This window comes from Festucalex cinctus, chromosome 21 (genome assembly GCF_051991245.1).
Source record: "Festucalex cinctus isolate MCC-2025b chromosome 21, RoL_Fcin_1.0, whole genome shotgun sequence".
NCBI classification, from domain to species: Eukaryota; Metazoa; Chordata; class Actinopteri; order Syngnathiformes; family Syngnathidae; genus Festucalex; species Festucalex cinctus.
Window position 1 is genome coordinate 10,894,646 of NC_135431.1, and position 22,900 is coordinate 10,917,545.

At 41.5% G+C, this 22,900-nt stretch overlaps 3 protein-coding genes across 7 annotated transcripts; 1 reads left to right on the top strand and 2 right to left on the bottom strand.

Moving 5' to 3' along the window:
- Window positions 1-16: 16 nt before the first annotated feature.
- Window positions 17-7,872, bottom strand: hsp90aa1.1 (heat shock protein 90, alpha (cytosolic), class A member 1, tandem duplicate 1). Of its 4 annotated transcripts, none has more exons than XM_077509804.1 (13): window positions 7,673-7,872; window positions 7,208-7,598; window positions 4,997-6,476; window positions 3,981-4,130; window positions 3,499-3,865; window positions 3,290-3,423; window positions 2,908-3,213; window positions 2,655-2,820; window positions 2,382-2,572; window positions 2,157-2,304; window positions 1,797-2,065; window positions 1,386-1,719; window positions 17-1,169 (listed from the first exon to the last, which is right to left on the bottom strand). In XM_077509804.1, exons 4-13 carry the CDS (start codon window positions 4,128-4,130, stop codon window positions 1,060-1,062), a joined length of 2,175 nt encoding a protein of 724 aa, XP_077365930.1. In that variant the 5' UTR covers window positions 4,997-6,476; window positions 7,208-7,598; window positions 7,673-7,872; the 3' UTR covers window positions 17-1,059. The 4 variants fall into 4 exon arrangements, with proteins under 4 accessions (XP_077365930.1, XP_077365927.1, XP_077365928.1 ...); XM_077509801.1 differs by having other exon boundaries at window positions 4,302-6,476; XM_077509802.1 differs by lacking the exon at window positions 7,673-7,872 and having other exon boundaries at window positions 4,302-6,476; window positions 7,208-7,611.
- On the top strand, window positions 7,300-14,296 carry wdr20b (WD repeat domain 20b). The gene is made up of 4 exons (XM_077509805.1): window positions 7,300-7,617; window positions 8,297-8,479; window positions 10,540-11,970; window positions 13,051-14,296. Exons 1-4 carry the CDS (start codon window positions 7,369-7,371, stop codon window positions 13,105-13,107), a joined length of 1,920 nt encoding a protein of 639 aa, XP_077365931.1. The 5' UTR covers window positions 7,300-7,368; the 3' UTR covers window positions 13,108-14,296.
- Window positions 14,297-17,376: 3,080 nt separating this feature from the next.
- Window positions 17,377-21,945, bottom strand: mgat2 (alpha-1,6-mannosyl-glycoprotein 2-beta-N-acetylglucosaminyltransferase). 2 transcript variants are annotated; one of them, XM_077511303.1, is made up of 2 exons: window positions 21,782-21,945; window positions 17,377-19,094 (listed from the first exon to the last, which is right to left on the bottom strand). In XM_077511303.1, the coding sequence occupies exon 2, from the start codon at window positions 18,895-18,897 to the stop codon at window positions 17,539-17,541; it is 1,359 nt and encodes a 452-aa protein (XP_077367429.1). In that variant the 5' UTR covers window positions 18,898-19,094; window positions 21,782-21,945; the 3' UTR covers window positions 17,377-17,538. The 2 variants fall into 2 exon arrangements, with proteins under 2 accessions (XP_077367429.1, XP_077367430.1); XM_077511304.1 differs by having other exon boundaries at window positions 17,377-18,913; window positions 21,782-21,928.
- Window positions 21,946-22,900: the final 955 nt, after the last annotated feature.

The following is a 22,900-nucleotide window of genomic DNA, read 5'->3' on the forward strand; positions in this document are numbered from 1 at the left end:
GGAAGAATTTCGTTTGTATTTCTCAGTTGATTTTATTACAAATTTTAATGTTTTTTTAATTTAAAAAAAAACGTTACAAAAAGGCACAAGCTATAAGTATATTTCCAGTGACTTAATATTTGTCTTTGAGGTGTCAAGTACACTTCAAAAGGAAAGTGAATACACTGTTGTTCCAAGCAATGGTATTTTGTTTGTTCAGATAAAAACAGGGCACAGTAATGACTAGCATGTCTGTCTCCCAGTATGAATGTTGTTTGATTGTTTATATGTTCCCTGTGGTTGGCTGTCGACCGACAATTCCGAACATCCGGGCATATCTGTTATTTCCGTAATACAACGCTTCCTTTACACGGTGAAAACAAATGGCGTATTGTATGACTTTTGCCTGAGACAAGCATAAAAAAAAACAGGCAGATTTGTTTTAGTAGTCAAGTCAGATGACATTTCATCACATTTTGAAATCAAAATAATCCGGATAAATCAAATTTCAACGATCAAAAGTCCAATGCTTTTTTCAATAATCTCACTCATCTGAGAGCTTCCTTTCACCGACTAAGACCGCCATTTTGACTTATGACGTAAGCTCGGAATTGTCCATAGGATGTGATAGGGTCCAGCTCACCTACAACCTGAATGAGAAAAAGTGGTATAGAAAATGATGGCCCGTATAAACATCCGTTTTCTATATCCTTTTCAGGGTTGTGGAGAACTGGAGCCAATCCTCTTACCAGCCAAACAGAGGCTACCTGTAAAGACTCAACACCATTTAGACTCATATTCACATTGTCACTCAGTGGGGGATCTAAACACAGGCTGTCTGAACGAAAGTCAGATGAGGGTACCACCACTACATCATAAATTGTATTATCTTTAACGAACAAAAATATAACTGCATGGAATCAGTCAAAATAAAAAATATGATCATTTGTTTAGCGTAGTTTCACATAAGCAGCTGAGGTACTATTGTAACAACTCCGTCGGCGACCTTTTCTATTTAGAAACAAATGACTTAAATAAGTTACAAAAAGTAGTACAGTATTACGAAAGCAGGTGGACCATTTAGTCGACTTCCTCCATTCTTGACGTGTCATCATCGCCCTCCAGGACTGGCATGTCTTCTTCAGCAGGCTGAGCAAGGTCTTCAACTGCCAAGTCATCTTCATCAATACCTGGCAATTATACATTCATATGAGCAACCTGGGTGCCTTAGCAATTTAAATAGGATAAGTTAAGGTAAGTTAATATAACCTAAGATAACATAAGTTAAAATAAGATATAATAAGATAAGCTAAGATATGATAATAAAAAAAAAGAAAAAAGATATGCTAGCTAAGGTAAGCTAACCTAACGTATTTAAGATAAGATCAAGATGGAATACCACTCACCAAGACCCAGCTTGATCATCCTGTAGATGCGGTTGGCATGCGTCTGGGGGTCCTCCAGCGTGAATCCCGAAGACAGCAGGGCAGTCTCGAACAGGAGGATGACCAGGTCCTTTACCGCCTTGTCATTCTTGTCTGCCTCGGCCTTCACCCTCAAGGTCTCCACAATGGGATGCATGGGATTGATCTCCAGGTGCTTCTTGGCTGTCATGTAGCCCATGGTGGAGTTGTCCCGCAGGGCTTGCGACTTCATGATTCTCTCCATGTTGGCTGTCCAGCCGTACGTGCTGGTGACAATGCAGCAGGGTGACGAGACCAGGCGGTTGGAAACCGTCACCTTCAAAGAATGCCACATTTTGTTATTGGCACAGCAAAAACACAATAAGAAACAGTCAGTGTTTCTTGCATACAAACCTTTTCAATCTTCTTGTCAAGGATGTCTTTCATGATCTTGCAAAGGTTCTCAAACTTAGTCTTGAGTTCCTCTTGCTTCTTTTTGTCATCCTCATCCTCAGGTAGCTCAAGGCCTTCCTTGGTGACGGAGACCAGGTTCTTGCCATCGTACTCCTTCAGCTGCTGGACGCAGTACTCATCAATGGGCTCGATCATGTATATGACCTCCAACCCAGCCTTGCGGAGGCGTTCCACAAAGGCAGAGTTGGCCACCTGGTCTTTGGTCTCGCCTGTTTCAAGAGTCAGGAGTTAATTTGATTTACATGCTAAACAAGTCTGCAAATGTGGGGAAATGGGGATGACAACAGAATTAATACAAACCTGTAATGTAGTAGATATGTTTCTGGTTGTCCTTCATGCGTGAAACGTAGTCCTTCAGAGATACCATCTCATCTCCAGAAGCAGAAGTATAGTATCGCAGCATCTCTGACAGTTTCTTCCTGTTCTGGGAATCCTCATGGATGCCAAGCTAAAACGTGAATGTACGTTATTAACATCGTTTGTAGGAGTCTTTGAGGGATGTGGTGTTTGAGATCAATCTTCTACCTTAATGTTCTTTGAGAACTGCTCATAGCACTTCTTATAGTTGTCCTTGTCTTCTGCAAGCTCGGAGAAGAGTTCCAAGCACTTCTTGACCAGGTTCTTGCGAATAACCTTGAGGATCTTACTCTGCTGCAGCATCTCTCTGGAGATGTTCAGGGGCAGATCTTCTGAATCGACCACGCCCTTGATAAAGTCTGAGAAGAAAGGAAGCCAAACTGGTCAGTGGTGAAAAAGGTAACAAAACACTCAGGGGAACCTTTTCAATGAGATACTTACTGAGATACTCTGGAATCAGCTCTTCACAGTTGTCCATGATGAATACCCTGCGCACATACAGCTTGATGTTGTTCCTCTTTTTCTTGTTCTCAAAGAGGTCAAACGCAGCCCTTCTTGGTACAAAGAGCAGTGCTCGGAACTCCAACTGGCCCTCCACGGAGAAATGCTGCAGACAAACGAGAGAAGAAGCCACAAGCTTAGATGGATCCTGTTGTAACAACCACATTGACAAAGATCTGCAGCATTCATTTACCTTGACGGCCAGGTGGTCCTCCCAGTCGTTGGTGAGACTCTTGTAGAACTCGCCGTATTCTTCGTTGGTGATGTCATCAGGATTGCGGGTCCAGATGGGCTTAGTCTTGTTCAGCTCCTCCTGGTCCATATACTTTTCCTTGACCTTCTTCTTTCTCTTGTTCTTGCTCTCCTTGGTGTCCTCGTCCTCATCAGAGCCAACATCCTCAATCTCCGGTTTGTCCTTGTTTTCTGCAGCGTCTTTGTCAGCTTCCTCTTCCTTCTCTCCTGGCTCGAGGTCCACTTCCTTCTCTCTCGTCTTCTCCACCTTGAGGATAATGGACAGTTTTAGGATCTTTTTGGTTCCATTTGAAGAAAATAACCGTGTTAACACACTCTCTTACATAAAGTGTAATAGGGTAGCCAATGAACTGAGAGTGCTTCTTCACAACTTCCTTGATGCGCTTCTCCTCGCAGTATTCCGTCTGATCTTCTTTGAGGTGCAGGATTACTTGTGTGCCTCTGCCAATAGGCTCTCCTGAAAGTCAGCAATATAGAGGTAATCAATTCCCTGGGAATAAGTGCATTGAGTGATATGTTTAGTGAAATTCACCAGTGTCAGGACGGACAGTGAACGAGCCCCCGGCCGCAGACTCCCATACATACTGCTCGTCATCGTTATGCTTCGTGATGACTGTCACCTTCTCGGCTACCAGGTAGGCCGAGTAGAAGCCCACACCGAACTGCCCGATCATGGAGATATCGGCTCCGGCCTGCAGGGCTTCCATGAACGCCTTGGTTCCAGACTTGGCGATGGTGCCCAAGTTGTTAATCAGGTCGGCTTTGGTCATGCCGATACCCGTGTCTACCAGGGTGAGGGTGCGAGCATGCAGGTCGGGCCTGACTTCAATCTTCAGGTCCTTGCAGGAGTCGAGTCTGCTGGGGTCTGTCAAGCTCTCATAGCGGATTTTATCTAGAGCCTATCAGAGGGAATCACATTAAGGTCTTTGTTTCATGACCCTTTAAACTGTATTAATATTCATGAATTTGAATATATTTGGCTGGCCAAAGTATTTTGTGTTGAAGCCTACTTACATCGGAGGAGTTAGAGATGAGCTCCCTGAGGAAGATCTCCTTGTTGGAATAAAAGGTATTGATGATCAGTGACATAAGCTGAGCAATCTCAGCCTGGAACGCAAAGGTCTCCATATCCTCCTCCATGGCATGTGCGGCGTTCTCGGGCATCTATCATAGAAAAATAATCAGATTAAACAGCCGTTCATTCATCAAATTTCTTTGGGACAGGGGGCACAGGTGACTTTGTGCGAGAGGCGGGGACCAACAAGACATGGACTATGGACAATTTTAGCATTTTCAATGAACTTAACATAAATGTTTTTGGAATGTGAGGAGTACCTGGAGAAAACCAACCAAGCACATGCATGGAGTACAAGCAAACTACATAGACACTGGAAGGCTTGAACGTCCAAACTGTGAGACAGAATGGCAAACATTGAGGCTACTGTGTTGCCCTTTCAAATAGAATTCAAAATATCTTAATATCTGAATGGTAGTTCTGGTGATAAAACCTACCACATGGTTTGAGGGAGTTTTGGAGGGGCGGGGGTTAGCAGCTGCTTATGGTGGAACAGCACATGTTCATCCTGTCAATCAAACACCTATGACCATCCCCCAATGGGTTACCTAACACCACTATGTTAAATAGAACTGATTTAAACTTTTAGAACTGATTTAAATAATAAACTAAAATCCAAGTCTATTTCAGCATAGAGTCATTATTGTAGCACGAACACATGCAAAATCTTCATGTCCTGCTTTATTCCTGCTTTTGTGGCATTTGCTATTGCGCTCATGCTCAGGGTCACCCTCCGTGCCATGTGCTTGGCCTATGCTTCGGTGTCATTAAGATACTCGTGGCACACCACTCAACTGGTCTGTACTAATGGACTATATAGCTCGTCAACATGGAATATTGCTGTATATGAATCGTTGCAGTCAATCCAGAAGCAAATGTTTGTTTGTCTCCTATTTTCCTTCAAAATAACAAGAAATTACTCCCCTGTGTTTGATTCTGCTTTTTTCAGACTTACCTTGAATATGAAATCTGTGGTGGTCGAGTCTGTCGATGAATTCTAAGCTTGAGTAAAGGGCTGTGCAGCTCCTACCAGTGAGTGTCTTTGGACTCGACGCAGACTCCCACGACACGTCGGTGTCTTTTTATACCTCAGTGAGGGGGGCTTCTGGAAGCTCCCATTCAGAAGGTTCCAGAAGATACGACCACTACCAGGGGGTTCGGGGGAGGTGGCAGTTGGAGAGGGTGGCGAGTGAAACACCAGAGTCCTAAAGCTGGTGTGTCCTTATAGGGCAGCAAAGTCACAAGCAGTGCCTGTCAGTCAAGTCGAGAGCCTTCCTGATAGCTTGGCTGGCCATTAGGCCCCAAGACCACCCCACTACGCACCACCCGCCCTCCAAGTCCTCACAGCTGTGCATTGCCTTTGCTATCAGCTGCTGTGACACACAAAGGCATATGGGCAAGATTGCAATATGCAACAGCTTTACATTCAGATCCTAGCCTAATTTTCACTCGAATAATATTTGATCAGAATCTGAATCATCTTTATTGGCCAAGTATATTGAAACAAGGAAACTAATTTGTCACTTGTATATTGGGGGAATTTGGCCTCTTTTAGTTTTATATATATATATATATATATATATATATATATATATATATAAACTCATTTTGAGTATTTTTTTCTTTTTCATTTCATGTACAGAAGAATCATCACATTATTCTCAGTCGTGCCTGTTCCTCAACACTGTGAAAAAATATTTTGTAGCCAGTCTGGCCCGTTTGGTGACATACTTAGCAGGTTGGTGTTGAAATGCCGTGGCTAATAATTGCATTGAGTCGACCGACCATTTTGCATTAAATCAACACACATCACGTTAGAATGAATCATTTGATCAAAGAGGCAGGGATAACCCAATTCCTTAATTTTGTTTATATTTGTTCTTTTATTGATTGTAGTCTCTATTATTTGGGAGTTTCATAGTTTCCAGAAAAAGTGTAGTTGTGTGTGACCATTTGCACCATGCATGCACACATGCACCCATTTTGGAACGTACATGCTAACCACTACGGCACTGTGCTGCTGAATACCAGCCCCCCCAAAAATCCTCTTCTTAAAGAAAAAAAAAAATTACAAAAGAGGAAACCATAATAAACAAGATAACAGTTGTGCAAATGTGCATTTGTTGGAGCATTTTTTCATTGCTGTGGCACATGTGCTGTAAGAGATGATCAAGTGTACTTTGTGAAATGACACGATTTCAATTATACAGCCAAAAAAAATAAAAAATACTTCCCCTACGAATAATCCATCCATCCATTTTCTTGACCGCTTATTCCTCGCAAGGGTCGCGGGGGGAGCTGGCGCCTATCTCAGCTGGCTCTGGGCAGTAGGCGGGGGACACCCTGGACTGGTTGCCAGCCAATCGCAGGGCACCTACGAATAATGTTTCTTTGTTCTTGTGTCTATGGCCTGCCAGAGATGTAGACTCCACATACTGATGACAGAAGAATTGAATAAGATACAATTAACTTGGGTACCACTATTCATTCATACAACTTAATAATATATTTCTTTTCAACTAGACAGATTTCACACTAAGTTAACTCAATTTGAGAGTAAAATGAAATGGTAACTTCAAAATACAGTGTATAAACTTCAAAATACAGTGTATATACATTTTGTGACATTTTTGTTTTATGTGAACCAAACAAAAATGAAATTAAAATAATTTACTCCAAATAATGTATTATTTGTTGTTCTGTTCTATCTATGCCAACGACATTTAGTGACAGACAGAACAATTAAAAGCATTTACACTACCATTGTATACCACAGTATTATATTTGGTTTTGTGACATTTGTGATTTTTTTTTTAAATGTAAAATATGTACCTTAGCTCAGTATAGGTTAGACTTGGGAGGCACTGTGCTAGATGACACGGCCTTGGTAATATATGATACTTGCATCTCACTCCATGTTATGTAATCCAAATAGTTGCAGTTGAGAGGGAGTAAATTCTACCAACAGGCGCATCATGATTCAGTGTCGCAATCCTTGTAAGACGATATTTACAATAATAACTTTATATAACATTGAGGATATATCGAGACAATGATGTTATATATCGAGATCACAATTTAAATGATAATGCGTGCTAAGTGGACTTAAGTTTGTTAATTGTGTACTAGTTTTCAATATTTACGACAGCCAATCATTTTCTCGTACCTGTTCGTCACCTGCTCACTGTTTATTTTTCGTCTTTCCTCTCACGTGACCCATAGTAACCCCCAGTGCGCATGACCGCTGGTCTTCCCAACCCCCAGATTTGCACATGCGTCGTCCGCAACATCCGGGGTCTTGGACAAGGATGAACGGCGACTTGCAAGATGGCGGCGGAGGGAGGAGGGAAGGAGACGAACGAGATTAAAACGCAATTCACCACCCGAGAAGGCGTCTACAAACTCCTCACGCACTCCGAGTACAGTCGCCCGAACCGGGTGCCCTTCAACTCGCAGGGTTCCAACCCCGTTAGGGTCTCCTTCGTCAACGTTAACGACCAGTCGGGCAACGGCGACAGGATCTGCTTCAATGTGGGCCGGGAGCTCTACTTTTATATCTACAAAGGTGTGAGAAAGGTAAACAACGTTGACAGCAGCCGCCGTGAACGTGTGGGCCAGGTAGCAGCCGCACCGGTTCGGCGTCTCCGGTCCACCCTCGCTGGAGACCCGCCGGGCTTGTGTCGCAGATTGTCCGGACGAGGCCGTGTAGCGTTCAGCTATGTTGGACGCTAATTAGCATCACCAGCTAATCTAATCGCCATACTTGTTTAAAACTTAAAGTGAGCCCGTCTCTTTGTGGGACTTTTGTCACTAGTCATGAGTGACCACTATGCTGCAAATGGGTTGTTTACATTTCACGTGCTTGCAGGAATGACACGACAACATGACGTAATTGCCTAAATGTCAGGTGCTTGTTATCAACTCTGAGGTCAGAACTGAGTGTGCTTGCTGTAGTGACGTCACGGCGGGTTCGTGACACCGCATTTGCGTGTGGGAAAGAATCCCGTTTGTTTCCACTGGACTTAGAGACACAAAACTGTTGCCTAATTATTAGTGGGTCTCAAACTTTGTACTGTACTCTAATCAGCACGTGACTTCACTCAACAAGTATCATGACCAAAATAATACACAGCAGAATAGCAGTCGTCTTTCTTTATATTGCAACATTATCGTCAACAACAGAACATTATGGATGCGACCTGCCGCACACATGGTGATAGCTTTTACTATAAATAGAATCTGTTATCATTTTTAGGCTGCTGATCTGAGCAAGCCCATCGACAAGCGGATATACAAAGGCACGCAGCCCACGTGCCACGACTTCAACCCGCTCACCGCCACCGCCGAGAGCGTCTCCCTGCTGGTGGGCTTCTCGGCGGGCCAGGTGCAGCTCATCGACCCGATCAAGAAGGAGACGAGCAAGCTCTTCAATGAAGAGGTGGGTCGCCGTCCAATGAAAACCTCGGAGGTCCGATTTACTGTTTTGATGTCAGGGCAAGGAATGGGCAAGCCACGCACGATGACAAAAAATGTTTCGCAGTCGCGTGAGCCATCTATCCTTTAGGTGTGGTTCACATTCAAACAAAATAATTTGGATAGGTTTGTTTTTTATAGGCCCCTAAATGGCCCCTCCAAACAATAATGGATGACGTACTGGATGCCTTTCGGGCAGGGGTCAGCAACCTTTCCTGTTGAGAGCCATTTTAGGACAAAAAATAATAAAATAGCAAAAACAAACAAACAATAGATAAATAAATAAATAACAATAAATAACAATCTGTCCTGAGCCACAAAACATTTTAAATGTATTTCATGCTTTGTTTTTCAAACATTTTTAGATTTTCTGCCTTTCTGTTAAATTCATGACATTTTGGGCACTTTTATGGACATAACATGGTAATTTTCTGCCTTTTTTCCTGTTTTGGTCATGTTATGGCTTTTTTTTTGTCTTTTCTTAAATCCATTTTCTGACTTTTTTGGGAACTTTGCTGATTTAGTTTAAGTAATTCTCAGAATTTATTCTTTTTTTTGGGGGGGGGGGGGGGATTTGATAGTTATTTTTCTAATGTTTTTATTTCTGCCTTTTTTATTCAATTTTCCCAACATAATTTTTTTTGTAATTTCATGGGCATTTTCTGCTTTTCATCTTCCTTTTTGGGCATTTTATGGTCACCTTTAGGACATTTTAAGGCAGTTTTTAAAACTTTCATCTACCTTTCATCTCTCTTTATCTCAGAATAAAAAAAAAAAAAAAAAAATGGACTGACATTTTTTGAATATTTATTTTTTCTTAAATCATTAATTTATTTAAAGAATATTTTGTCTTAAAAAAATATGTAAATAGTTTATTTTCTACTATTTTTTTTAATTTCTATTTAACTTTATTAACGTATTAACTTATTTAACTTTATTTTTATTTAACTATAATTATAGCAAACGTCCTTCGTTTTCATCTTTGGTAATTAATTTAATGCATGAGCCTGTGGGGAGGATTTTAAATGTAATTTTAAGTAGATTTATTTTTATATTAACCAGAATAAGGATGTTGAAAGTAGACCTGCTCGATTATGAAAAAAAATAATAATCCAGATTATTTTGGCAATAATTGAAATCACGATTATTCAAACGATTATTTATTTTTGGTACAAAACAAATTCATGTTTCAGCATTTAAAAAATATTAACACCATCTAAAAAAACTGAAATACTATAAATATGCACAAAAAAAATATATATATATATATATATATAAATATGTAAGTTCCTTTTGGACCAAACAATTTATAATCATATTTATTTATTTATTTATTTATTTATTTATTTATGGATCACTGTGCAGAAGGACAATCTTATTTTTTGGTACAAAACAAGAAAATGTTTGAACGTAAAAAACAAATAAAAAATATTAAGACAAATAAAATTATTTGAAACTAATTATGCAGGTTTCTTTTGAATGAAACAAAAAAAAAACCCTCCAAAATTAGTATTAATAATCGTTTTTTAACGATTATGCTGATTTTGTAATTGTGGAGTGTAATAATTGAAATTGTAATTGAATTTTGATTTATTGCACAGCCCTAGTTGAAAGTGTGTCACAGAAGTGACATCATCTAGCAGCAGCCAATAGAAAAGCACCTTCAGATGACGTCGCTCGTATGGTGGTTTTTGAATAATGCGCACAAGTAATACGCATTTATATATATATATATATATATATATATATACTGAAACTAAACTAAAACAAAGCATTTATTAAATAACTAAAACTAATAAAAACGAACAAAACCACCCTGAAAACTAATTAAAATAAAATAAAGAAATACATAAAAACTAAGTAAAATGAAATATTCCAATACTATAATAACCCTTAGCATTGAGCTAATTTAGACACTATATCAAATGTGAAAATTGCGAGCGACATGTTTTTGGCGAGCCACATGATTTTTGAATGAGGTGAACTCTTCCCTGGTCCCTGCCAACTGCTCTTTCCCCTCCCCAGAGACTAATCGACAAGTCGCGCGTGACGTGCGTCCGATGGGTCCCCGGTTCCGAGAGCCTCTTTTTGGTGGCCCATTCAAGCGGCTCCATGTACCTGTATAACGTGGAGAACACGTGCAGCGCGGCGGCGCCCCACTATCAGCTCCTCAAGCAGGGCGACAACTACGCCGTCCACACCTGCAAGAGCAAGTCGGGCCGCAACCCCTTACTGCGCTGGACGGTGGGCGACGGCGCGCTCAACGAGTTCGCCTTCTCCCCGGACGGCAAGTTCCTGGCGTGCGCCAGCCAGGACGGCTACCTGCGGGTGTTCGGCTTCGACGCCGCCGAGCTGCACGGCACCATGAAGAGCTACTTCGGCGGCTTGCTGTGCGTGTGCTGGAGCCCCGACGGGCGCTACATCGTGGCGGGCGGGGAGGACGACCTGGTGACGGTGTGGTCCTTCTCGGACTGCAGGGTGATCGCGCGGGGGCACGGACACAAGTCGTGGGTGAGCGTGGTGGCCTTCGACCACTGCACCACCAGCGTGGAGGACGGCGGCGGAGGCGGCGGCGAACCGCCCGCCGAGTTCAGCGGCAGCGACGAGGACTTTTACGAGCATATTCACTTTAGCGCGGGAAGGGATCGGGCCAACAGCGCCCACTCCCAACTCTCCAAGAGGAACTCTACGGACAGTCGGCCTGTAAGCGTGACGTACCGATTCGGGTCCGTGGGCCAGGACACCCAGCTGTGTCTGTGGGATCTCACCGAGGACATACTCTTCCCTCACCTACCTTTGTCTCGCACCAGGACTCACACGAACGTCATGAATGCCTCCAGCCCGCCGGCCACCGCCGCAAACACCATTTTCACCGGCACCAACGGGAAAGACGATGTTAGCAATAGCAGCACCGGCGGCAACACGCCAAACTCCCTCCCGGGGACGCTGCCTCGCTCCAACAGCTTACCGCAATCCTCCAACCCTGCCGGCGGCGGCGGAAGCACCCCCAACAGTCACACGGGCAGCAGCAGCAGCAGCGGCAGCACCGCCGCCACGACCGCCGCCCCCGCCAAGGGCGGCGGCAGCATCATCGACAGCGCCCTGATTGCCGCCGGCGTGGGCAAATTCGCCACGCTGTCGCTGCACGAAGCGCGGAAGGAGCGGCCGGAGAAAGAGCACAAGCGCATGCACAGCGTCGGCCACATCGGCAGCAAGAGCGGCGACAAGCTCAACCAGCTGGGCGCCTCCTCGCGGGCGGCGGGCACCAAGGGCGACACGGCCAAGACGTTGGGCACGGCGCTGTGCCCGCGCATGGAGGAGGTGCCGCTGCTGGAGCCGCTCGTGTGCAAGAAGATCGCCCACGAGAGACTGACGGTGTTGATCTTCCTGGAGGACTGTTTGGTCACGGCGTGTCAGGAGGGCTTCGTTTGCACATGGGCCAGGCCTGGAAAAGTGGTGAGTAACAGGTGGTAGAGCTGGACCATTAATTGAAATTCTATTGTTGTTACCGAAGAAAAACGATTAATGTGCAGAACGATGCGGTACCTTTATAAGTTCCCTATGTTGTGAAAGTACCCTGAATGCAGCATGTAGTTTGTAGCAAGCCCGGAGCGATTCATTCTGCCGTTCCTAAGCGTCCTTTAAGCTACTTCATGATACCCCAGTTGGAGTTAACTGTAAAACTACACAAACGAGATTCATTTAGAATTACATCTATTGTATATTTAAATACAAAACATGCTACATTTTTAAAACATCGCTAGCTGAGCACGAATGCTAATGGAGGGTCCCATTCAAATGCTAACGAAAGTTAGCATCGACTTCAAGCGTGATAGTCCTTCAAATACCAAAAATGCACACACAAATGCTTTGTAAACGCAAACCACATGTAAGATAAAACTACTCAAAGGCACAAATTCTGCCCAATATGTGAAAAACGAGTTATTTTAATAGAATTCAACCGCAAATTTCTTCTGTTTGTAACCATGTATTGTGCACCATGGATACATGGCACCACCCTGCCCCTAAGAGGCCAAAATACGCAGTAACACCCAGTATTTATTTATTTTTTTTAATTGCAATTTGTGTATTTTCTGAATTTACTTACGAATTTAATTTCTCTTAAGTTGTATTAAAAGCTGAGTTTTTATGGATTCTAGAATAGAAAATTTATTTTCATCAAAATTGAAGGACACAAATATTCAAGTTTTTTTGTTTTGTTTTGTTTTGTTTAACCAATACGCATTTCCACATGACATAGCACAAAATACAAACCCTGAGGGTATGACTGGGCATAAGGCTATGATCATACTTTTGAATAGTTGACTTATAGTAGTTGGAAAAAAAATCACTTTATTAATCATGATTTCAGTTTTAATCGGAAATAATCGTGATTATTTGTTCCCATAATTGTCCAGCCCTAGTAACAGGTCACATGACTGGGATACCATCAGTATACCGCCTGGTCGAAACATCAATAGACAGCCTGTTTTTCCCTCTCACGCCCGCTATTTTGTCTGTGGCGTCTCTCCACAGGGACTGCTATCATCTCAAAACAACCCCGCCAACTCCCCCAGCGGAACCGTAGTATAGCCTTCCTCCCCAATCAGCCAATCAGCCATAGAAGTGGTGGATGACAACCGAGACGCGGCTGGCGGGAACTTGACGCCTTTGGTCTGCAGTGAAATGGGTGCTATTTGACAAAAGGACGAGGAGCTTTAAGGTTTTCTAGGAAGGGCTGACGGGTTCACTGTTCATCTGTTGGTGGCTGTTATCATGCCGGCAGTCTTCTTGTTGGGGTGTTCTCCCGTTTCTTGACTTATTGGGCCTCTTAAAGGGAACAATATTTTGGAATCGGCTGCATATCCTCTGCTTCATGGAGGTAGTACTTCCTTAAATCACACAATGTGTAGTTGCACAAAGTTATCAGCCCTTCCTTCTTGGCGTGTGAGGTTTTTCTTTTTGTTTTAAATCCTAGCAGAAGAACACAAGCAGATTTTGGAAGCACTTGGCTTGTCGGCGCCCTTTGTCTCCCAAGTTGGATGCTGCAATCATTTTTTTTTATTTTTTTTTTAAGATAAACAATGTTTGCACTTAACAGTTTGTTGTTCAGAGGACGGATGTACTTTTTTTTTTTTTTTTTTTGGAGTGTTGAATAGAATTAAAAAAAAACCCGCTTTGTACCTATTGTTTATTTTAATATGGTTTTCCACATGACAAAGGCTCTGTATTATATGTAAATATTGTATTGCAATGATTTATGGAGATGATTAATAGTTTAAAGAGCCTTTTTTGGAGTTAAATAGAGCTATTTCTAATACAGATCAAATCTAATATTAAAATTAATTGAATATGCAGATTTCCCCCTGCCCCCAATTTTTTTTTTTCTCCCATTTCCGTTGTACATAAAGAGATTTCAGGTGTATTTTTTCTTAACGCAACATTTGGTATAATATAGGAGATGCTTTTATCTAACAGCTAGTGGTGAACACTTGTTCAGCCATTATTCCGAGCTCAGGTAAAACCGCAGGAACGCGTACTGGCCTATCGTGCGAATCGACTCCCACCCTAACAACTCCTCTTTAGTGTGAGCGGCGTGCATATAATGATGATGATGATTATTTTTTTAAAACAACACTGTGTTGATTTATGCTCGAGCTGGACAGTGCTTGAGGATGTTTTTCCTCGAGTGCCCACAAGGAGAAAAAGACTGTGAGGTTTTGAACAGTGACAGCCCTTTTCCTCCATGTGACGCCTATTAAACAGTTTGACAGACTATAAACATGACTCTGTTTATATTCTTATGGACATCTTTATGGTAATCCACGAAGTTTGAATTGAAGAAATCAACTTGTTGGGATCTTTTTTTCCTATTAATTTTTTAAAACATAAAAAAAAAAAAAAAAAAAAAAAAAAAACATGCTATAAGGCTATTTGATAAATAAAAGCCCAGATTTTTTTTTTTTTTTTTAATAAATAAGATGGGGGAAGCTATTAAATATTTTTAAACTATTGAAAATTTGCAAAAAAAAAATCCCTAGTAGCTTCTGAGATTTGTAGCCTTTTTAAAAATATAAAAAACGCGTTGAACAAAGATTTTTTTTGGTCACAAAACCAAGTGAAAAAATATATATATTTTTTACCTTCTCAACTTATAACAGTTTTAACTGCCCCTCTAGATAGAGCAAATGGGGCAATTTGTATGAAATCAATTTAAACGCACTCTAGTGCAGTAGTGAGAAGATTAGTCTTACCAAAATTCAAGTTTAAGAAAATGTATGTTTATACAGTTGTGGAGCCTGCATTTTACTATTTTTTTTTTAATATATATATTCATATACGATTAATCAGTTTGTAAGATGAAACTCACAAGAATGCATTAGTATTACATTTACATCCATTTTCTCCTGAAAACATACAAATAGTTGAACTGAGTGTACGCAATGTGGCCACTAGAGAGCAGTACAGTTGAAATGGCTCTCGCTCATGCCGTTTGCATTTTGACGCTTGACCAATATGAAGGACCAACACTGCCAAAATTAAAATAAAAACGGTTGTGAAAAAATATAACTCGAAAATTGTATTTTAAAAAATTATATAAATGGGATATATATATATATATATATATATATATATATATATATATAAAACACCACAGGAGCTTTCCCTCCTAGTTTTTACTTACATGCCTGATGGTACCTTTGAGCAGGACTGGACTGGCACAAAAAAAAAAAAAAAAAAAAAAGGCCCTTGCATTTTGACTTAAGACCCAGCCTTGACTCGTAACCATGCCTGCCTAACACATAGTTCTGCCACTGATATTAATTGATGTTGGTTTAGTTTGTTTAACTATATTCCGAATTGATTAATGGACTAGTCCCTCTAATTTGCGGGTCAGTCTCTTGGTTGTAAAATGGAGGAAATTAATAATTAAAAAGCACTCCATCGGCCCCAAAACATGCTGGCCCACCGGGCATCTGCCCTGTATGCCAGATGGCCAGCCCAGCCCTGTCTTTGAGTGATAAATGCAATCAGGAAGAACCAAACCAAAGGACTCAGTATGCAAATTTGTCAATGGAAAAATTAATCTACTTTAGCTAGCACTTATGTTGGATGTAATTCTCACCCAAATAAATGTCTTCTGTCCTTAAAGATACATATTAAGTTTTCTAGCTAAGTGTAAAAGTGATTAACAATGTTAATGCAAGAACAAGAAAATAGCTCACCCGATATGGGACATTGTGAGTTCTAAGAAATAAGTAGTATAAAAGTATAGGGGGGGTTGTTTAAAGCTAGATTTATTTGACCTAGTCGTCGGGAAAGTGCATTATTTCAATGAATTCATTGGACTAATGAGGCCTGTGACTACCTCAGGGTGTGTTACCCCGGTTCATTATTTAAATGCTACCAGACAGCATGACTTCTACCAACAAACTCATCTCATTAGTCTGCCGTCATATTTCAAGGCGAAAACAACACCATAGCACATTCTTTTGAGGACGTAGAAGAGAAAAGCGACGCCAAGGGAATTTCAAAGCGTCAGCAGACCGTTTGTCATGGAGACCAAAGAAGTCCCGTTCCGCTTCTTCACTGTTCTAGTCTATTCTAAGCATTCCCGGGAGGTGGAGGCCCAATCTCGTTTGCAAACTTGGGCAACCTTGCCCAAGATTCATAGCGCGTCTCTAGGGAGCTTATCGGAAATCATGGGGAGGGAACATAGGATAGCATAAATCCTGGGACTGGGTTAAAATAAATAAATCGATATTGAATTGATTTTCCTTTTCAAGCCTGATATCGATTCATAAAACCATGAATCAATTATTTTAATCTCTCTTTTCCCATAAATTTACAAGAAAATAGAATTGTAAAGGCCTTTTTTTTTTTTTTTTTAAATCTTACCGTTTACATGAATTTAAAAGTATTTTCTTACGTTTATGAAAGATCTGAATATTGCACTTTAAGACAATTCAGTATCTTTTTTTTAATATTTACAATTGTTGAATTAGAATTCTGAAAAGATTCTTGCTGGTGTCAATGTTTGTGTGACATTTAAGTGATTATGGCACATTACTTTCATTAATAAACAATCATTTAGCTCATTCACTGCCCTTGACAAGTATACTTGTCAATTCTATATTTTTTTTGAGCGGGGATAATGGAGGAAAATCTGATTATGCTCCACTGTAAATGTCAAACTTGTAGTTGACAGTAGATGACATCATTGCCCCATTTTATATGAAATAAACACAGTTTCAGAGAAATGGCTGTATTTTGGCAAGCCTACATTTTTCTACTGTCAATTATAAAAGAACGGGTCGAGGCAAAAAGTATTCTATTTGGTAGATTCGGCTTATATATAATTATTGAACGTAATATTGCGTGTGTATTGAAAATTTTGAAATGTTCTAAAATGGCTGGCAGTGAATGAGTTTAAACAGTTACGGCCTCTGTTAAATTTAATCGGGAGGTTTTTTTTTTCATGTCTTTGATATTTAAGAATTGATGTTCCATAATCCAGGTGAGGTGGCTCGGGCATCTGGTTCAGATGCCTCCCTGGAGAGGTGTTCCGGGCATGTCCTACCACGGGAGGCCCCGGGGACGACCCAGGACATGCTGGAGAGACTATGTCTCTCGGCTGGCCTGGGAACGCCTTTGGGATCCCGCCGGAGGAGCGGGTTGAAGTGGCTGGGGAGAGGGAAGTCTGGGTTTCCCTCCTAAAGCTGCTGGCCCCGCGACCCTAGATGGATGTTCCATAATTAACCAATATTGGATTGAATTGGAGTGAATCGAATCGATTGAGCAAATTAGAATTGATAACAAGTCCTAATAAACCTGATGTAAACATTGAAAAAACAACCTGAATTTTCTTGAACCAAAAACCCAAACATTCATCTTTATTTTTTTGGAACAGTCCAGTGAAACAGGCAACATGAAGAAAAGTCCAAAGATTTGAGTTTGAAAAGGCGTTCTTCTTGATAGAGGATGCAAAAGAGACAATAATATCGAATATAGTAGCAATTAAGGTCACTGTAAGCGCACGTAGCTCTTGCAGAGTTCGTGATCCCTGATATCCCCCCACCCCCCGTTCTTCACGTGCGGCGCCACCCCCCCGTTCGACGGCAGTCTCTTGGTGATCGAGAGCTTCTCGGGAAACAGCTGGCTGCCGCTGCTCTGCAGGACGCTCTCGATCTTGGCCTTCTGGCTGGCCGGCATGCAGGCGCTCTTCTTGTGGTGCATGCCGCAATCGCCGGCGTGGAAGATGCGGGGCGCCTCGCTCACCATCACCTTCCAATAGGACGGCAGGCAGGACGCCGTCAGGTGCTGCAGGGACCAGTCCCAGTTGTAGTCGTCGTAGGTGCAGAAGGCGTCGGCGCAGCCCAGCAGGTTCTGGTAGGCGTCCCGACTCAAGGCCATGCCCATGTTGTGCTCGGTGGACTTCCAGGCCTTCACCTCCACCTTGCCGGCTTTGCCCGAGTAGCCGACGTGGCTGTAGCTCCCCAGCGACAGGACGTCGCAGTCGCCGCACTGCTCCCGCTTCAGCGCCGACATCATCTTGAGCAGGTGGATGAAATCCGGCGCCAGGTAGTGGTCCTCCTCCACCAGCAGCACCAGACCGTTGTGGTCCCGGAGGGCGCGCACTCGGTCCCACGTGAAGTGCAACTTCCACCACCAGTGGTGCTTGGTCTGCGAGAACTTGGCCTCGCGGTAGTGCCCGAACGAGTCCGGGTACTCGGCGTTGATGCAGCCCGACTTTAAGGCCTCCGCTTTGGAAACGTCCCGCGGACAGTCCCGGGGGTCGCTGCCGGGAAACTCCCGCGGGTACAGCTGGATGCTGAAGGGGAAGAACATCTGCAGCACCTGGCAGAAGTCCACCGAGTTCACCACGTTGTTAATCTCGGCGGACCAGTAGTCGTGGCTGAATATCAGCAGGAGGCTTTCCACGCCGCGGGCCTTGCGCAAGCTGTCCACCAGCAGCTTCAAGTAATCCGGACGGTTGTGGACCTGGACCACCACCACCAGGTCGTCCTTCTGCCGCTCCGCTTTAAACTTCTCCTCGTTCCTTATCGTCTGGTCAAAGTTCAGCTGGAAAACGATGCCGCGGTAGACCAGAGTCGTGTTATCCACATTGGGTTTGTTCTCTTTCATTTTCCCCAGGTGCGTTTGGTTCACAGGCGCAACGGGAGCCCGGCTCACACCTTGCAACTGGTTACGTTCATCGAGGTTATTCCTACTGGTGCCGCCACCCCTCTTCGCCGCCGCCTCGACATCCTTCGGGAACGGCTCAATCTTCTTTTGCCGTCCGCTCGTCCACAACGCCAGCCCGCAGATGATCACCACCACAGTCAGGATCAGCACCTTTCTCTTGTAGATCCGGAATCTCATTGTAGGGGATCGGGCTCTTGGAGGGTGGAGGGGAAAGAGAGCAGATTGTAGGCGGAGGCTTGTGACGGCGGAAAAGGTGAAAGCTGGCTAATTGCTGGAAACATGGACGCTGCGCCACTGCCGCTGGTGGCGGGCGAATATCCAAGAAAGCATGACAGTTGCTTGGAAGCAGCGAGGTTGTAGTGAGCATGAATTGCCTGAATGAAAACACAAATCAATACATCAAGTTAGAGGTTGACCATTGTGGTATTTTACGAGGGCGTACTTTATAAAGTGGCATATTTGTAGAAAAAAAAAAAAAACTTGTAAATTTGTGAATTTATAAGTGGCAGATTTGCGAGGAAAAAAACCTCAGGAACTTGTGAAAAATACACGTAGCGTACTACTCAACTGTGCTAATACTTGTCAGTCAGGTTTCCAAATAAGGAGATAGTAATTGTTTTAGTAGAGATTAACCATATGATGTCAAGCATTCATTCTTTGAAGCGAAAGTCCACACCCAGAAGATCAAGCATTTAAGTTAATTTGTTAAAATGTATATTTACGTGTACATTTTTGTTTCCAGAATTATCATTTACACATTCATACTTTTTTTTTTGTTTTTTGTACAAGTATCTTAAGTTGATGTGTCGAATCTGCTGCTCTCAGTTATTCACTTGCATTTACCTAAAGTGTGCTAGCTTCTGATTGGTTAGTGTTAGTCAGCCGATCGGGGATCAGGAAGTGTTGTCGCTCTAGCTGCCGTGTTTATAAAGTTTTTCCTGAATATTGCCCCCACCCTCTTAAAATATATATATATATATATATATATATATATATATATATATATATATATATATATATATATATATATATATATATATATATATATATATATATATATTTATACGTGGCTGTAATACACCGTCGTACTATTTTAATAATCGATTAATCGGATAAAGAAAAGACGTATCATTTCCATCCCTTTATTCTAAAACAGGACAAAAATTGATAGTGCAAAAAATGCAGAAACATTAAATTACGAGAGCTGCAAGCTGCTATGAAGGGATCTCGCAACTCTGGCCACGTTGTGGTACTAACACATGGGACAAAATCACTAAAATATAAATTACTAGGCCTAAAAGAAGTGCAGAGTTCCATGAGTTTCGCCCAAGTTTAGACCCTCAAAACAAGCATCATCTTTCTTTGCAAACAGCGCATCGCCATGGCAACAGTCTGTGATGAAATAAAAAAAAAAAACCTAATCTTACCTTTAACATCAAAATTATAGTATACAGCTACTTCCAAACTACTCTTTCTGTGTGTATACCTCACCAAAATATACATATATATATTTTTAGGAGACAAGAGGCACAAAATCCATGTAGTTTATTTAGACTTCAAATTAGCATGTCTAGTGTAACAGGTTCTACTTGTTCAAACATGAGCACAAATACCTTACGTCACGGGTGAATTGAATGCAAGGTTTCGGGGAGAGAAACTGTATACCAACGCTACAATATTGTTATGCCTCTAAAGTAGGGATGAAATGGTTTCTGAACAAAAAATGATTTATAGTTTAAACACTTAAACATCAAGTTTTACTTTTATCTTAATTACACATTCTTGAACTAAAATTCTAATATTAAAGCAACAAAAAAAAAAATCACGTGCGGGTGAGGTAGAAACCCATAAAAGGCTTATAGAAGGCATCACCTTCATAAGTTAAAATAAAATTTTAAATAACACCAACAATAATAACAATGCTGTGTAAAGCATAACGTCACATGTTGAAAACAGAAATCAGTCAAACTACTACAATACAAAATATCTTTGACATCAAAGCTTCCTTATATTTCCTATATCTAGAAAGAAACAAAGAATCAGTTAATAATTGCAAATTTGTATTTCATAATTGAACTCCACAATATCTTAAATTAAAACTGACCTCAAGATGTATGATACATCAAGTTATTTTCTGGTTGAATAATAATTGACTTGAGAGTTACAAATAAAAATATGTTTGAAAATATGTGGCAAGTCTGAATACAAGTACTTAAACAATAAATGTACATATTTGAAGAATAATTACATAAGAAATAGCCAATACATTCATTATTTGACAGAATTTTCCAATTTAAAATTTTCCCCAAGCAAAATGTTGGTTGGCCAGCATTCTAGAGATGATTCACCCAATAATTTACAGCTAATTATTGTCCCATTTACTCATTCATTAATATTTTTTGCAGCCTGTTTTTGCCCATGATCTCAAGTATTTGCATTTGATATTTATTTGCAAGTAGGTCATGAGACGGTGTAGTACCGTAGTGTACCAACTCCGCAAAACACATTCCCCATCCCACCCACTTTTTCACTGTTAATAGCCTGTGAGATGCATTTAATTGGATTAACTGGCAAGGCTGATTTGGTCATTATAGTAAGATTTTACACTGCTTTATTGTTATTTGACAAAAGAAAAATGAACATCGACATATTGTGATAACACAACCAAACAATCTTTCACTTTGCACGTCTACATAATTGCTTGTGTCTATGGTTTAATATGTAATCATAACAGCATTACAATAGCACTTCCTCCAACATGTGTGTGCAACGGTTTTTATTTATTTATTTTTATTTCCCGTGATTCCTTTACACTTGACGCCGACTTTGACCCTTCTCAACTGGATAAAGAAAGCAATAGTCTGTTGAAACGCCACATATATTCACATTCATATAATTGCCCCAGCGTCCTAAAACGTTCCAGCCGTTACCGTTACCGTCGTAGTAGACGATGAACCGCAGCAGCATGCTAGCACTAAGTTAGCAACGGCTAGCAACTCCGTCCGCAAAAATGCACCGTCCGAAAAATAAATACCACCCCCGCGTTCATCTGTTTGATTACCTGAAGTCGAAGCGGCTCCGAATTCACTTCAGGCTAGAAACGTCAGCTCGATCGTGTCCCATTTTCGCTTCATCCTTCCCGAGGTGCTGCATGGGAAAAGCAGCTAAAAGCTAATGACGGGAGAACCATATCATTACACTTCGCCCATTCGCTCAATAGGGGGCGCTCGCAGTACCATAAACATTTCCCCTTTTTTTTTTCTCCATATAACAAATTTAGGGGGTTACGCTGATCTGACATCTGGGCAACATGGTTGGGTAGCAAGATAGAAACCTTATTCTACAAATAAAAACAAGGCCAGCTCCATTTTGCAACTTGAAATTAAATCTTCCAAACGCTTGTGGGGGAATGTGTTATTGTCCGATGTAACAATGGTTGTACAATTGGCCATAATTACAATTTCTAAAAGGTACGTTTGGCTCAAACACAACATCGCTTATCAGCAAAAGAACAGTGAAGCATGATGTTGGCAGCATCATGCTTTCGGGCTTTTGTTCTTCAGATGGAACTGGGATCTTAGTCAAGGTGGCGGAAATTCTGAACAGCTCCAAATGCCAGTCAGTGTAAGCATAATACCTCCAGGCTTCTGTTATAAAGCAAAATAAAATAGGAAAAGCCTACCAAAACAACTGAACTTTATATGCGGTTACCGGTAATTACTATAAATTCTGAACACAACCACATTCCCCAGTTATAAGAGGGTGTGCAGATTTGTGCAACCACATTATCTTGGTAAAGTTGTTGTTTGTTTGTTTGCTTACATCTTCTATTGAAAATATTTGTTTTGAGTTATAGGTCAACTTAATGGTGGAATCGGTTTTGAAGTGATTTATCAACAGACATTTGAATTGGGGCTGCAAGAAAAATAGTTTTAATCTGTTTACACCTTTTCGCAATCATACCAATAAAAACACTACATGTGACTGAAAGATTTGACAAAATTAGTCATTGTAATTAATATAACATTTTAACTTGATTTTAACGTTATTTAATGCACGTACTGTCTTATACGATCCTCCGACCACTCGATGGCGCTCAACCCGACCGCTTATCGTAAACCGGATCCGGAAATTTTCATTTACGCATGCGCGGAACGCGGTCTTCCTTTCCGACGCTGGA

Bases quoted from the DNA above. Each gene is read 5' to 3' on its own strand.
- hsp90aa1.1 (XM_077509801.1), bottom strand. From the start codon at position 4,325: ATGTGCTTGGTTGGTTTTCTCCAG. The intron at 4,131-4,301 runs GTACTCCTCACA...TTTCTATGATAG, and splicing joins GCTTGGTTGGTTTTCTCCAG to ATGCCCGAGAACGCCGCACA. The intron at 3,866-3,980 runs GTAAGTAGGCTT...TCCCTCTGATAG, and splicing joins TCATCTCTAACTCCTCCGAT to GCTCTAGATAAAATCCGCTA.
- wdr20b (XM_077509805.1), top strand. From the start codon at position 7,369: ATGGCGGCGGAGGGAGGAGGGAAGGAGACGAACGAGATTAAAACGCAA. The intron at 7,618-8,296 runs GTAAACAACGTT...TATCATTTTTAG, and splicing joins TCTACAAAGGTGTGAGAAAG to GCTGCTGATCTGAGCAAGCC. The intron at 8,480-10,539 runs GTGGGTCGCCGT...TCCCCTCCCCAG, and splicing joins GCAAGCTCTTCAATGAAGAG to AGACTAATCGACAAGTCGCG.
- mgat2 (XM_077511303.1), bottom strand. From the start codon at position 18,897: ATGAGATTCCGGATCTACAAGAGAAAGGTGCTGATCCTGACTGTGGTG.